Genomic DNA, 14,577 nt, shown 5'->3' with positions numbered 1-14,577 from the left:
AGATACAGAGTACAGAAAAATACAGATTTTTAATATGTGATACAGATTTCTCCAGAAAGCATTACATTTTAAGTCATTTTCAGTAATTTTAATGAAAATTGCTGCTTCAACTTATAAGAATTCATGAAAATTTGTACATTTTTACCCATGTTTTAGAAAAACAAGTACCAGTAAATATTAAAAATCGAAAAAAGTAGTACATTTTTGTTAGTTTCTATTGAAATCTAGGACTCTCGGTGTCTGCTATACCCTCAAATACGAAGATACAGAAAAATCTGTATTGATACAGATTTTTTGATAAAATAATCTGGCATCTCTGCTCTAAGGTCTGAAGTACACAGGATCAAATCACGATCGAGTCAAACAAGATGTTTGAGCATTGGTTACTTTTTGGACAAATATTTGACCCTGTGTACTAACAGCTTAAGGCTATCACATAATCAACAATAGACGGTTTGCGGTTGCCGCTCTTTATCCTCGATCTAAACCGCTTGAAACCCATATGTGTAGTAGATTCAGTACAGTAAATAACCTTATGAAATGTAGGTTTGCCCTGAACAATTATCATTATTATGAGTTATTTGCATACGTGGCTTTCAGTAATCGTAAAGTTTGTATTTTTCTTGTGAATGGGGCAGATTTCCCCTTACTTCCACTCCTCCGGTAGTTGTTCGGTTTCCCAGATACTGACTATCAGCTGATGCAGACAGGTGGCCAACTTTTCTGGGCCCATCTTGATGAGTTCTATTTAATTCAATGTCTTATGCAAAGCATTGTTCACGAATTGATTAATTTTTTTCCAAATTTTACAACAGTTGCATTTTATACATTGTAATGGAGAGCAAGCAATTCACCCCCATACAACAACTTGAGAAACACTGACGACACCCAAATTCTTTGCATTCGAAATGCGTACAGCTTTGACGAGCGCGGGCAAATTGCCATGGACACCATTGTATACAAACAAATCGAAAGAAGATAGACACAGCCGCGCTCCGGCCACAAATGCTTAGGGGGCCAGCGTACAACAGTAGTGGCAGGACGGAGAGAACGAACAGGTAAAACTATAACACTGCGCAAAAAGTGACCGAACGAGTTCGTATCATCAAATGGCGAATGGAAATTATCGAGCTTGAGGTATTTAAGTTTATCTCTGATTTTGCCTTCCTGTCCGGACGGCCAACCGAGCCGAGCAGCCAGATTAGCCAGAGTACTGAATTTTAATTTGTGTGCAAATTCTTTCGCGGCGACAGGAAATTGCATCACTTCAGGAAATTTCGAAACAGTTCGTGGTCTGTCAAAGTAAATCGAACGAATTGAGGAAATTTTCCATTGACGGAAGGAAATTAAACGTATACAACAAGGAATAATAACGAAGCCAAACGGGATGAGACAAAAACGGCACCAGCAATAGCCAGGAACGAAAATAATGCGACCAAAGAGGTGTTTCTTGAATTAATTCATCTCCCATCCCGGTTCGAGTCACACAAACAACATCCTCGTGAATTTGGAAAACGGGAAAAAGGAAACGAACAAGTTGCAAATTTTAAAACATCTACATTTTTGTTCGCCGTTCGTCTCCGCTGGACCCTGTTCTGAGCAAAAAGTGGTCCAACCAGGCTTCGAAAATTTCCACTAAATAATAAAAGATTGCGCGAAAGATTGCAGAGTCCGGGGAACATCGGAACAAGCGGGGGGCTGGTGCCCTGGAAACGTGAAGAATTTGCTCAACGAAATTAAGGGAAACGATCCAGCAGGCTCGATTGGGTTCGAGATACAGACGGCCGAGAATCGAGAACGATAACCGAGGCGACGTGTTTTCTTGACTCTTTCTTATTTGTTTCGGAACGCCCAAAAATGGCCAACAAATGACCGAAAAGCTGCAACCGCCACAACAACAACACGCCGTGAGGAAGAAAATTATATAATGGACAATTTTTTTGCAGCTGTATCATTATTTCGTCGTCGGAAATATGACGAGTGCATCGAGGTGTGCAACGAGCTGCTGCAGAATAATGCCCTTCATCAAGGTCCTTGGGAGCTCAAGATGCGATCTATGACCCAGCGAGTGTACATCGACGATATCGAAGCGGACGACGATGTGGCCGGTAAGTTTCTTGGATGCTCGGTTTTCGGTGCACTGTGGGATGCGATTGGTCAAAATTTTATTTGATAGTGAACATCTACTGGGCTAGGGAAGTCAGGCTTTGTGTGTCCTGTTATCATGTTATTTGAAAACATAATTTGGCGCCAACATTGTTGAAGGGCGTAAATACTGCTGATCGTATTCAGATTTATTCCCAAATTTTTCAAGAAAAAATATCATAAATGTTTTTGACTTGTTTCAGTTTAGTTTTACCATAAGGTCTACTCTTGTTTTCTTTTCTGATTTCAAGATAAAATTCCTCGACAAAATCTTTCAAAAACCCCTCCCAAAACTCTTCCCATGACCAAGACAGCAATTTTGACCAACTTTTCCCAACCTACTGTTGCACTTTCCGCCGATGTGTAACTTCAGTGGCAACAACAACTGCCCAACCCACAACACCACGGCGACCACGTCTGATTTACACCCGGCTATTCAGCATCAGCAGCACCATTATCATCATCATCTCTCACTGCTGCAGAAGTGCTACTGCTCTTGCCGATGTTGTCGCACCACTGACTGACTGTGGCTGCACTGTTGCGGTTGTGGCACTATCTGCACTTTCGTATCAACGAAGCTTTATTTATGCACTACTGCGATGGTCACTATCAGGAGGCTGCCTTATTGTTGTTATTACTTTTCTTGTTTCCTCTTAACATTTCGTTATTATCTCGATCGTTATTCCACATCATTTGGAAGCTTCTCTTTTTTATTACGCAAACACAGATTGACTGAATTGGGAAAGTACTAATTTGAATTTTAGGTTCATTTTCGCTGTAAATGTATTTTGAAACAAGTGATATTTGACCAGGATATCTTAAACGTTCAGAGGCTTGTTTGATGATTTGCTTGAAAATCTATTCTTGCCAAAATCACTCTAGGGATTTAAATTTTATCCAGGACCATTCATTGAATGTTTACCTCGAATTAACATTAATTTAGAGAGATCTCACGAAATTATTCCCTAAATTCCAGCCGGTTTTTCTCCCGGATTCGTCCTTAAATGTAAACTTACTTACTTTCAGTCCTGAGCACCCAATGTGGTGCAGAGGGCCGAATTGAAAGATCTTCACCCTAGGCGATTGCCAGCCATCGCCTTGACCTGTGGCCCGATCAAATTTCGGTCGACTTGATTTATTTCGTTGTTGAGGCTGCGCCGCCATGAGCCTCTGGGATTACCTTTGCTGCGATGTCCTGCTGGGTTCCAATCTAACGCATGCTTGCAGATTTCGTTTCCACTCCTGCGTAGAGTGTGACCGACCCACCTCCACTTTCGCTCCCGAATTTCTGTCGCTATCGGCTTTTAATAACATCTACGATGGAGCTCCACGTTGGAGATCCAATTTTGAGGCTACCATGCACGAATTATATACCCCGCAGGCATCTATTGATGAAAACCTACAGCCGCTGAGTGTTCTCCACTGATACACACCAGGATTTACTGGCATATAGCAGCACAGATTTTACGTTCAGGTTGAATTTTCGGATTTGGAAGCGCCGTCTACTGGTTGCTTTTCCATACATATCGATTTGGTCTTATTAGCGGTGATGGTAAGACCTGCCACTGAGGAGCGATTGGAAAGATCATCGAGCTTGCTCTGCATATCAAAGCGCCGTTGAGCTAAGAGAGCAACGTCATCAGCCAGTTCGAAGTCATTTAGATGCTCCATGGTAATGGGCTGCCACAGCAATCCACGATTTGGTTCACGATCAATCGCACCTATCAGGATCTCGTCGATTACGATGAGGAACAGGTGCGGTGATAGTGTACATCCTCGTCTAACTCCAGCAGTGATCCGGATGGGATCGGACAAAGTACCGTTGTTCAGTATTCTACACGAAATTGCCCTATACTGTGCTCCAATGAGGCCGATGATTTTCTCAGGGCTTCCCACATGTTTCCGTGATTGAGACGGTCGAAAGCTTTTTCGTAATCAATGAACACCAGGTAGAGAGACTCTTGGAATTCATTGATTTGCTCCAGAATGATACGAAGCGTGACAATATGGTCCACACAGGCGGATCATGATGGTGTGTTGATGGCGCGGTCGACACTCGAAAAAGGTTTCCAAAATGCTCGAACTACCGTTTCATCTAGTCAGTCGGGTCGATCAATAACTGTCCAGACGTGTCTTTCACGGGCTTCGTAGCATTCATCTTAGTCCCACAAAGGTGACGTGAAGCATCGTAGAGGAGACGGATGTCACCGGTGTTTGCGGCTTTCTCGTCTTCGGCTAGGGAGTCCGCCCATGCTCTTTTTTCCCGTCTACATGAGCGTTTTACTTTCTTCTCGAGAGCCGAATAGCGCTGACGGGCTACGGCTTTGGCTCCTCGTGTTTTCACTCGCTCTATCGCGGCTTTGGCGTTCCTTCGCTCCTCTATTTTCCTCCAGGTATCATCTGTGACCCACTGCTTTCTCCGCGTGCGTATAGCTCACCCAAATTATTCTCGCCGGTGGCGATGAAGGCGTTCTTGATGGCGCTTCATTGATCTTCTACGCTTCCACCTGCTGGAATATCCACAGCACGGTTCTCTAGCTCCTCCGACGAAGGACCTTTTTACCGCAGCGTTTTCCAGTCGGCGTGTGTAGAACCGACGCCCGATTTTCTCCACCTGTCCACCATTGTTGGATCCTAGCAATGCGCAGTCGGATCTCGCCGACTAGGAGATGATGGTCGGACGCAATGTCGGCGCTACGTTTGTTCCGCACATCAAGAACACTCCGTCTCCATTTTCGGCTGATACAGATGTGATCGATTTGATTTTCCGTGACGCCATCACGGAAAACCCATGTCACTTTGTGCACTGGTCGATGAGGTAGGAGTATCCGCCCAATCACCATGTCATTGTTGCCACAAAACTCTGCAAACAGCTCTCCGTTTTCACTCATTTCTCCGAGACCATGACGACCCATGACGTGCTCATAGTCCGAGTTGTCGGAACCAACCTTCGCGTTGAAGTCGCCCTTGAGGATCTTGATATCACCTTTCGGAATTTTATCCACGACAGCATTCAGTTGACTGTAAAACTTCTCTTTCTCTTGCAATTCTATAGCTTCGGTTGACACGTAACATTGGATCACGAACTCGTGTTCTGAATCTGGCTACAATAATCCTCTCATCAATAGGTTCCCACTTCATGAGCGCAGCGGGGGCGTGAGCGCTAAGCAGGAAATCAACTACACGATGCCGAGAAGCGTCCCAACTAACAATCACTCATTTTACAAGCACCTTTACGACGAATTGATACAGCATGATGCTGAATAACATTTGGATAATTTTCAGGCACAACCTTTGTTCGGGTTTTGTTCACACAAATTTGGAGAAACTTTAAAGCATAGTGTTGTGTACCAACAGAAAAGTTTGTTGTTAAATCGTTTTACAAATATATAGTAAAGCTGTTATTCAGCTTTAGCAAAAATGATAAACAATAAAAAAAATGCAAAATTTTTCAATTTCCACGAGAGTTTATGATTGGAACTTAATGCTGTGAACAAATATTGTGATATAATAACTACACATAAATTTACCTAAATCCAGATTCGAACTCGAGACCCGTCGATTGCCAGCCGCATGCCTTCCTATCTGCGTCATCCTAGAGATGATGAATTGCAGCGTTCAAATCAAAACATAAACTTCCCGTGGTTTAATAATGATCAGACTCTGACTCCTATACAGCAGTGGTGAATTAGCACAACATTATGGTTAACGACTGAACAACAGATTAATTCAGCTGTTGTTCGGTAAAAAACACGTGTTTTTCATCATGTATTCTGAGTCGAAGTATAATGAAACGAAAGCGCTTATTTGACCTGTGAAAAACACATTATACAGACACCCCAAGAAACGTAGCTAGCTGAATATCAGTTACTTAAACGAAAGTTTGCTTATGAGTGGTTTGTTCCTCTTCTGTAAAGCTAAAATGTTTGTTGGGACATGTCCTAATTTTTACATGAACTTAACAAGAAGCAGGAAAAAGTCTTGTTCAACTATGTTGTAAAGGAATTACTGCGAGTCGAATAAAAATCTTATTAAACGCTTGAAAAATGTTTTAAATTATCATTGGTAATACCAATACGAAAAGTTGAACATTGGCTACTTTTTCAATTGAAAAAGCATTTGTATAGTAATGTGTACAGCATAATTTTAGTTCAGCTATAATTACTATTATAAAGCAACAATTCAGCATGCATGCTTGTTTGCGGCTGGCGATTGTTAGTTGGGGTGTTCACCTTGTAAGGCCAGAGTATAGCAAACTTTGACCCGACGTCAATCTGTGTTCTCCAAAGTTCGGCCAACGGACTTCGCTCCGTCCTAGGATCTCAAGCGTCATACGGCATGCCCCATTAACTAGTTGTGCCAGTTTGCCCTGCTGGGCTAGGGGTAATACATTCCAATTCTTGTCCGTTGTTTCGCGGTAAAAGTCGTTGTCATTGAATCAGTTTGTAATCTTTCATTTTCGGTTTACATGCATTTATTTGCTCAACATCTCATTTAAGAAAAACTATAATCAACAATTTAGTACGCCACAATACTCGGTTTGTGGCTGCCGCTCTCCATTGTCGGCACGCCCGATGCTCGCCAAGTCACGCTCCACCTGATCCGCCCATCGTGCCCTTTGCGATCCACGCTTTCTTGTGCCAACCGGATCTGTCGCGTACGCCAACTTTGTAGGGTAGTTGTCCGGCGTCCTTGCAACATGCCCTGCCCATCGTATCCTTCCGGCTTTGCCCACCTTCTGGATGCTGGGTTCGCCATAAAATGCAGCGAGCTCGTGGTTCATCCTTCTCCGCCACACACCGTTCTCCTGCACACCGCCGAAGATCGTCCTTAGCACGCGTCACTCGAAAACTCCGAGTGCTTGCAGTTCCTCCTCGAGCATGGTCCATGTCTAGTGCCCGTAGAGGACCACCGGTCTTATTAGCGTTTTGTACATGGTGCATTTGGTGCGTGGGTGAATCTTTTTCGACCGCAGTTTCTTCTGGAGTCCATAGTAGGCCCGACTTCCGCTGATGATGCGCCTTCGAATTTTACGGCTCACGTTGTTGTCAGCCGTCAGTAAGGATCCGAGGTAGACGAATTCCTCCACCACCTCGAAAGTATCCTCGTCTATCGTAACATTACTACCTAGACGGATCCGGTCGTGTTCAGTTCCGCCTAATAGCATGTACTTTGTTTTTTAGGCATTCACCACCATAGTACGACCTTTGTTGCTTCGCGTTTCGTGAATGGGGCAGATTACCCCTTCCTTCCACTCCTCCGGTAGCTGTTCGGTTTCCCAGATCCTGACTATCAGCCGATGCAGACAGGTGGCCAACTTTTCTGGGCCCATCTTGCTGAGTTCAGATGCGATACTATCCTTACCAGCTGCTTTGTTGGTTTTGAGCTAGCACAGCAGTTGCATTTCTTCACACTCCGCTTTTTCCAGACGGTGCTTTTTCTCCCGAAAGAGGCGGGTCTGCTGTTTCCGCTTCTGTTTGTAACGTTCAACGTTCTGTCGAGTCCCTTGCTGCTACATTACCGCCCTTGCTGCGTTCTTCTCCTTCAAACCCGTTCTGCACTCTTTGTCGAACCATTCGTTCTCGACTGCGTCGTTGATGGCTGATTTTACTGTACTCCAGCAGTCCTCTAGAGGGGCCTCATCGAGCTCGCCCTCGTCTGGCAACGCGGCCTCGAGATTCTGCGCGTATGCTGAGGCGACATTCGGTTGTTTCAGTCGCTCTAGGTTGTACCGTGGCAGTCGCCGGTATCGTACATTGTTGATGACGGAGAGTTTTGGGCGCAGTTTGACCATCACCAGATAGTGGTCGGAGTCGATGTTGGCACCACGATAGGTCCTGACGTCGATAATGTCGGAAAGTGCCGTCCGTCAATCAGAACGTGGTCGATTTGAGATTCCGTCTGCTCCCAAGCAACACCCATGGTTACAAAGCAGTGACGGCAGCGTATGTAAGGGTTGCACAGAAGTCACTGTGACTTACTGTGCAACCCGTACATACGCTGCCGTCACTGTTTTGTAACCATGTGTGTTGCTTGTGCTGTGGTGATCTCCAGGTGTAACGATAAGGGAGGCTGTGTTGGATAAAGGTGCTACGTATGGCCATATTTTTGGAGGCGGCGAAATCAATGAGTCGTAGACCGTTTTCGTTCGTCTGCTGGTGGGCGCTGAACTTACCAATCGTCGGTCCAAATTCCTCCTCCTGCCCTACCTGAGCGTTCAAATCTCCTATGATGATCTTGACGTCGTGGCTTGGGCAGCGATTGTACTTGCGTTCGAGCTGCGCGTAAAATGCGGCCTTGTCATCATCAGTACTCCCGGAGTGTGGGCTGTGCACGTTTATTATGCTGAAGTTGAAGAATCGGCCCTTGATTTTCAACCTGCACATTCTTTCGTCGATCGGCTACCAACCGATCACGCGCCTCTGCATATCACCCATCACGATGAAAGCTGTTCCCAGCTCGCGTGTGTTGCCGCAGCTCTGGTAGATGGTATGATTACCTCTAAACGATCGCACCATGGATCCTGTCCAACACACCTCCTGCAGCGCTACGATGCCGAACCCGCGATCCTTCAGTAGATCGGCGAGTATACGGGTGCTTCCAATGAAGTTGAGAGATCGGCAGTTCCACGTACCGAGTTTCCAATCGCAAGTCCTTTTTGTTCGCTGGGGTCGTTGCCGTTGGTCTCCGAAGCAAATCCTCCCTTCCCTGTCAGCCTATGACAAAAGTTTCCTCCGGGGTTGGTTACCCGATCTTCCCTAAGGTTGCTCATAGTTTCCGGCCGGTACCACGAGGAGGTAGGGATAGGAGTTGCTGGGCAGAGGCTAGTGGATCACCCAGCCTTTACCGCGCCTTCGATCATAAGGGGCTGTCCATAAACCACGTGGTCATGAGGGGGGGGGGGGGTTCGGCCAATGACCATTTTGTATGGATGAATAAAAAAATTTGTATGGTCTAATGACCACGCGGGGGGGGGTTGAGAAGTGCCAAAAAAATGACCACGTGGTTTATGGACAGCCCCTAATATGTTCTTCTAAATTACGCTTTGCTACATCTTAGATTTTTTCCTTCTTTCAATAACGGATGCTCTGTTTTGTGAACAAACTGCAAACTTTTCTATCAAAGTTTTTATTCTAATGATAATTGATTTGATCTTATAACCATTCGGACTTTGAACAGAGATTTCTCCTTCTTTTAATCATAAACTGTTCTTTGCTTATCGAAAGAACAGCTTATGAATCAAAGAAGAGTAAATCTCTAGAGAGAATGCCAAAATCGGTAAAACGAAAAATTCATTCACAAAGTCATAACTTGTGCAGAATAATAAACTATTCGAGTAAATGTAGCATTCGGGTGTTTGACATACGGATAAATGGTTTTCGGGTAAATGTCTTTCGGGTAAATGGTTTTCAGGCAAATGTTATAGAATCAGTTAACCCTCTAATACCCAATCCCGCCTTTAGACGGGGTATAGTTTGAGCATTTTTGTAATTTTTGTTTCGTGGAAAATCAAAATTTTTATATTTATGGCTGATATTTAGGACTGTTTTGTATATTTCAAAATGGTTTTTGATGTATTTTAAAGCGTATTTACATTTTTTTTAAATCATTGAAAAATTGATGTTTTAGTCACCTTCTAGAAGTCATTGTTTATTTAGTATTGAATCGCTATAATTGACATATTTTAGATTTTTCTCAAATCATTCTATCCTAGTTTTATTGTTTAAGGGAATCAAATACACTCTAAAACTATTTTCCTTAAAATTATACGGAAAATAAAATTTGCTATGAAAAAAATTTAAAATAAAAATATTTCAACAATAACCATAAAATTTCAAAATGTTTTCATCTCAAAAAATTCGTATAAATATAAAATATAAAACTGTGGGGATGTTCAAGAACAAAAATTAGAAAAATCAAAAAATGAAATTCACGATATCGAGAATTAAGAAGAATCATCTTCCAAAACATGTTTAAATCGATTTTAGATGACGAAAAATGATATTTAGATCAAAATAAAAAATTTGGGTATTAGAGGGTTAAAATATGTTTGAGAACAAACGCTTACATGCATTTCATTTTAAAATTGTTATTCACTGTTCCTTCCAAAAGTATTTCTTTTCCCACCTCATCGCATCATATTATGATTATGATTCGTTCATCTTGCTCCGAATACTTCCTATCGTATTCCTCTGCATGCTTCCAAGAATGGAAAAAAGCACCAAAACACCCTTGCATATCCGCAGCACACGAAAATGCATTTTCGTAAATTATACCCAAAATTACACACATTCCTTTTCCGCGCGCAGAGGATATTTTGGACACGCAGACCATCGCCACGGCCCCCAGACCGGGCACTTCGATCCGCACGGCTGCTGCAATGGCTACCTCGACCGCCGCAGGAAAGGGAACGGCAGCTGGTGCTCGGCCTCGAACTGGAACCGGGAGACCAATTACAGGCATTGTAATCAAAATCATATTAATAGGCTTTTAAAAATGATCTACTGATGTGTGCTCGTTTCTCTTTTTGCTTATCTTTTGCTCGGCTGCTGTGTGGTATGCACGGATGCATGTGCTGTAGTCCCGTCCGGGTACGCTTTCGCTGCAACGACCTGGGTCTACCTTGGGCAATAAAACTGCACTGAAAACCGCAAGAACGGCCGGATCCGCGCGGAACATACGGCTCGGGTCGGCGTCGATGTTTGCCGTGGGCGATCCAACTGGGCCACTGTTTCACATTTCACGGCTCCACCCGGACAAGTACGCCGACAAGGACTCACTTTCGAAGCCACTGTTTCAGTACCTGTACTATCACGAGGGGGAAGTCCGGAAGGCGATGGCACTTTGCGATGCGGTGCTAAATTTGAAACGATCCGCTGCCGGCTGGTGGTGGAACACGCAAAAGGCACGCTGTCTCATTGCTACTGGTAGTCCACGCGAGGCGGAGCAATATCTGAGGACGGCTCTCGTCGAGTTTTTCCACCCGGACACGGTGCTACTGCTGGCGAGGATCTACATCAAGATCGATCAACCTTCTGCCGCGCTGGAAGTTTGCAAAAGTGGTTTGGAGAAATTGCCCAATGACATCACTCTACTTACTCAACAAGCAAGAATTCTCGAGCTGGTAGGCAATCTCAGTGCATCCGTACGACGCTACCGTCAGATATCCCAACTGGACTCTATGAATACGGAAGCTTTGGCCTGCATTGCGGTAAGCTACTTTTATGGCAATCAACCGGAAACTGCTCTGCTCTACTACCGACGAATATTGTCTATGGGTGCACACAACGCTGAACTTTACTGCAATATTGGACTGTGTTGTTTATACGGCGGACAGCTGGACTTGGTGTTCCCATGCTTTCAAAGAGCTATTCGAATGGCCACCATTCCTGAGTTGAAGGCAGACATTTGGTACAATTTGAGCTTTGTTGCTTTGGTCAGTACTATTTGTAACATAATTGAACTCGATAAAAATCCGTTCCATTTCAGACCACTGGAGATGTTCACCTGGCTCGACGCTGTCTGCGGCTGTGTATTGCCATAAACGGTTCGCATGGATCTGCCCTGAATAACATGGCCGTCATGGTTGCCCGCCAAAAGCAGTATGCCAAAGCTAGGTCCTATTTGATGGCAGCCAAAGCTGCATTGCCTGCCAATGATGAGATCAAATGTAATTTGGAGTATTTGGAAAACTTTGAATAAATAAAGGAAAACCTGCACAGTATGAATGAAGAATGGATAGTTACATACACACATTTATTTTCACTACATCACCCTTAGGCCTGAAGTACACAGGATCAAATCTCGATCGAGTCAAACAAGATGTTTGAGCATTGGTTACTTTTTGGACAAATATTTGACCCTATGTACTAACAGCTTAAGGATATCACATAATCAACAATAGACGGTTTGCGGTTGACGCTCTTTATCCTCGATCTAGACCGCTTTCATGAAACCCATCCCAAGTAACACAGCTTGTTATATAAGAGTTTAAAATTCAAGTTTCGAACTAACTCGATTGTATTATTCTTGCATTTTTAACGTCGTATGGGATACTTATATATTCAAAACAGCGCAAAAAATGGCGGCTTATAAAACATCTTAAAGGTTATATAAGATGTATCCCAATACTCTTATAGTACTAATAATTGCTTTCCATTTAGCTTTCATGCATTAACAAAGTTACTTTTCGGCAATGGATACTTGGAAAATACCTTAATAATACAAATATATTCATTGGTTGAAACTAAGCTGCTTCTTAGTAATACGATTTGTAAAATACTATTATATAACATACCACATGCATGGGTTCAAATTGGAAAAATTGATAGTGATATAACTTGCGAGAGCCTTGTTTATAACGAACTACATAATAATATAAATATCATCTCATAATGAAGATATAGACTACGTAGCGACTGACAGAAAAGAATATATTACATATAATTTTATGACTTCAACAACGCGACAAATTGTTCTCTGGTGATGAAGACAAAGACCATATTTTCTACAACAAATTAATGACAATTTACGCATTGGTTTATTTTCAGGAAGGGTGGTGTTTTTTGATTGCGATTAAAGATTTATGGTGGAACATATGATTTTACCTATCTAAAATTCAACCGCCCCTGAATTGCGTTGAAATATTCAGATTGAATCAATCAAATGGTGCATTTTTTTTTCTAAATTTTCTATTTTTCCAAATTACGGTGAGAGCAATATGGCAGCTTTTCCAATTGGCTTACAGTGCCGTTCAAAAATGTTGCAATCAATATTTACTTTTTTTAAATAACTGAACCTCTGGCTAACTACTGATTATTACTCAAGTAAAGTTCGAGTATTTTAAAACTGAGGAAGTAGATTCCTTAATAATTTCGAGCGAGCAATGCAAGCGTGGGTTTTGTTCCATATTTTTTTAATTTGTGTATTAATATATCTGTTCGGCACTGTAATCTACATGACGTTTCTTAAATAAGAACAACCAATCTTTACACGTCAAGCTTTTTGAAACAAGTTCAAAATACATTAAATTTGCACCCCGAGAGCAACTTTGCAACCAATAACGGAAAAAGCATTTATAATACGTCTAAATAACATCATTTCAACATACCCTCACTCTCTGTTTTCTTAACATTTAGACTACGCCAAAATAACATATTTATGGCTATACTTTTAGCGGGGCTATACCTGTCAAAATGGCAAACTAATTGTCAATAGTAAATAATTGCGCTGCTGATGGTCCGACGGAATTTTGTGTTTCCCGTGGAATTATAGGTGGTCGATGATTTATCCGACCATTCAGTGTTCCGTATAATCCCCGCGGTAGCAGGAAGAATGACGACGCAGTGCATTGGAGCACTGAGAAAAGGTTCCGGTGAATTTCATGTGTGCTAGAGGTGAAGTTTGAGTGCCGGAATTCACGCTGGAGTTGGAATAGCACCGACTGTTGGATGCTGATTTTTTCACATAGGCCGGAATACAAGTTGCGCGGTGTTTCTGGATGGTATTCGACAGACCAGTTGGTAGATTTTGGCCTTGAGGATGTTGGTGTAAAATTTGTGTATGGTGATCCTAATTAGCGCGGGGACGTTCGTAAGGAAGGATATGGTACCCGGCAAACGGTATGGGGGACTGGAACATCAATTGTAACCCCATCGACCGAGAAGTGCTGATTGATTTTTTTTTCAGAAACTTCACTGTTACTTTGGGTCAATTCCCTTGAACCACTCACTCTCCCCCATCGGCCAGAGCCTCCAGGAATGGTTAAAATCAATGCATACAATGTTTGCATTTTGGTTTATTTTTATCTTCATCTTTTTTCTGTTGTTCTGTCGCGTTTGCTTTTATGATTGAATAAGCAACTTGATGTTTCTGTTATTTAATAGTTATATAAACATATTTCATACGTGATATAGACAATAACATATTTGGTGTTGTTTGTTTTCGATTAGCATAATTACAGCTGGACATTAACACAAGATGTTTTCTGAATCGCTTATAATTCACTTAAAAAACATCTTTGGAAATACTGATGGTCCAAAGATGTTTTCTGTGTTGCTTGGGATGTGTGTAGTAGATTCAGTACAGTAAATAACCTCATGAAATGAAGATTTGCCGTGAACAATTATCATTATTATGAGTTATTTGCATACGTGGCTTGCAGTAATCGTAAAATTTGTATTTTTCCATGATAGTATCATCGCTTCGCACCCCACACTCCATTCACGCCGAGATTACTTTCCTCCATTTCGATCGACACTAATCGCTAATGGATAAATCTGCTGGAATGTCCATTGACTGCCTGCACAGTGCGCACTCACCCTGCAATTCAAAGCCTCCATCAATCTGTCCTCCTCCTGGTGAAGGAACCGGACCTTGTTGTGTTGTGTCGCCGAAGAAAGGTCCATCGGTTTGTTGCAACATTGTTGCCTA

At 42.7% G+C, this 14,577-nt stretch overlaps 1 protein-coding gene across 2 annotated transcripts; it reads left to right on the top strand.

Moving 5' to 3' along the window:
• The first annotated feature begins 830 nt into the window (after positions 1 to 830).
• On the top strand, positions 831 to 11,897 carry LOC109430180 (tetratricopeptide repeat protein 8). 2 transcript variants are annotated; one of them, XM_019706234.3, is made up of 5 exons: positions 831 to 1,137; positions 1,254 to 2,108; positions 10,455 to 10,609; positions 10,727 to 11,581; positions 11,635 to 11,897. In XM_019706234.3, exons 2-5 carry the CDS (start codon positions 1,928 to 1,930, stop codon positions 11,845 to 11,847), a joined length of 1,404 nt encoding a protein of 467 aa, XP_019561779.3. In that variant the 5' UTR covers positions 831 to 1,137; positions 1,254 to 1,927; the 3' UTR covers positions 11,848 to 11,897. The 2 variants fall into 2 exon arrangements, with proteins under 2 accessions (XP_019561779.3, XP_062710879.1); XM_062854895.1 differs by having other exon boundaries at positions 831 to 2,108.
• The last annotated feature ends 2,680 nt before the right edge of the window (positions 11,898 to 14,577 follow it).

The sequence above is a fragment of the Aedes albopictus genome, chromosome 2 (assembly GCF_035046485.1).
Source record: "Aedes albopictus strain Foshan chromosome 2, AalbF5, whole genome shotgun sequence".
NCBI classification, from domain to species: Eukaryota; Metazoa; Arthropoda; class Insecta; order Diptera; family Culicidae; genus Aedes; species Aedes albopictus.
This window is presented reverse-complemented; position numbering and strand designations above follow the sequence as displayed.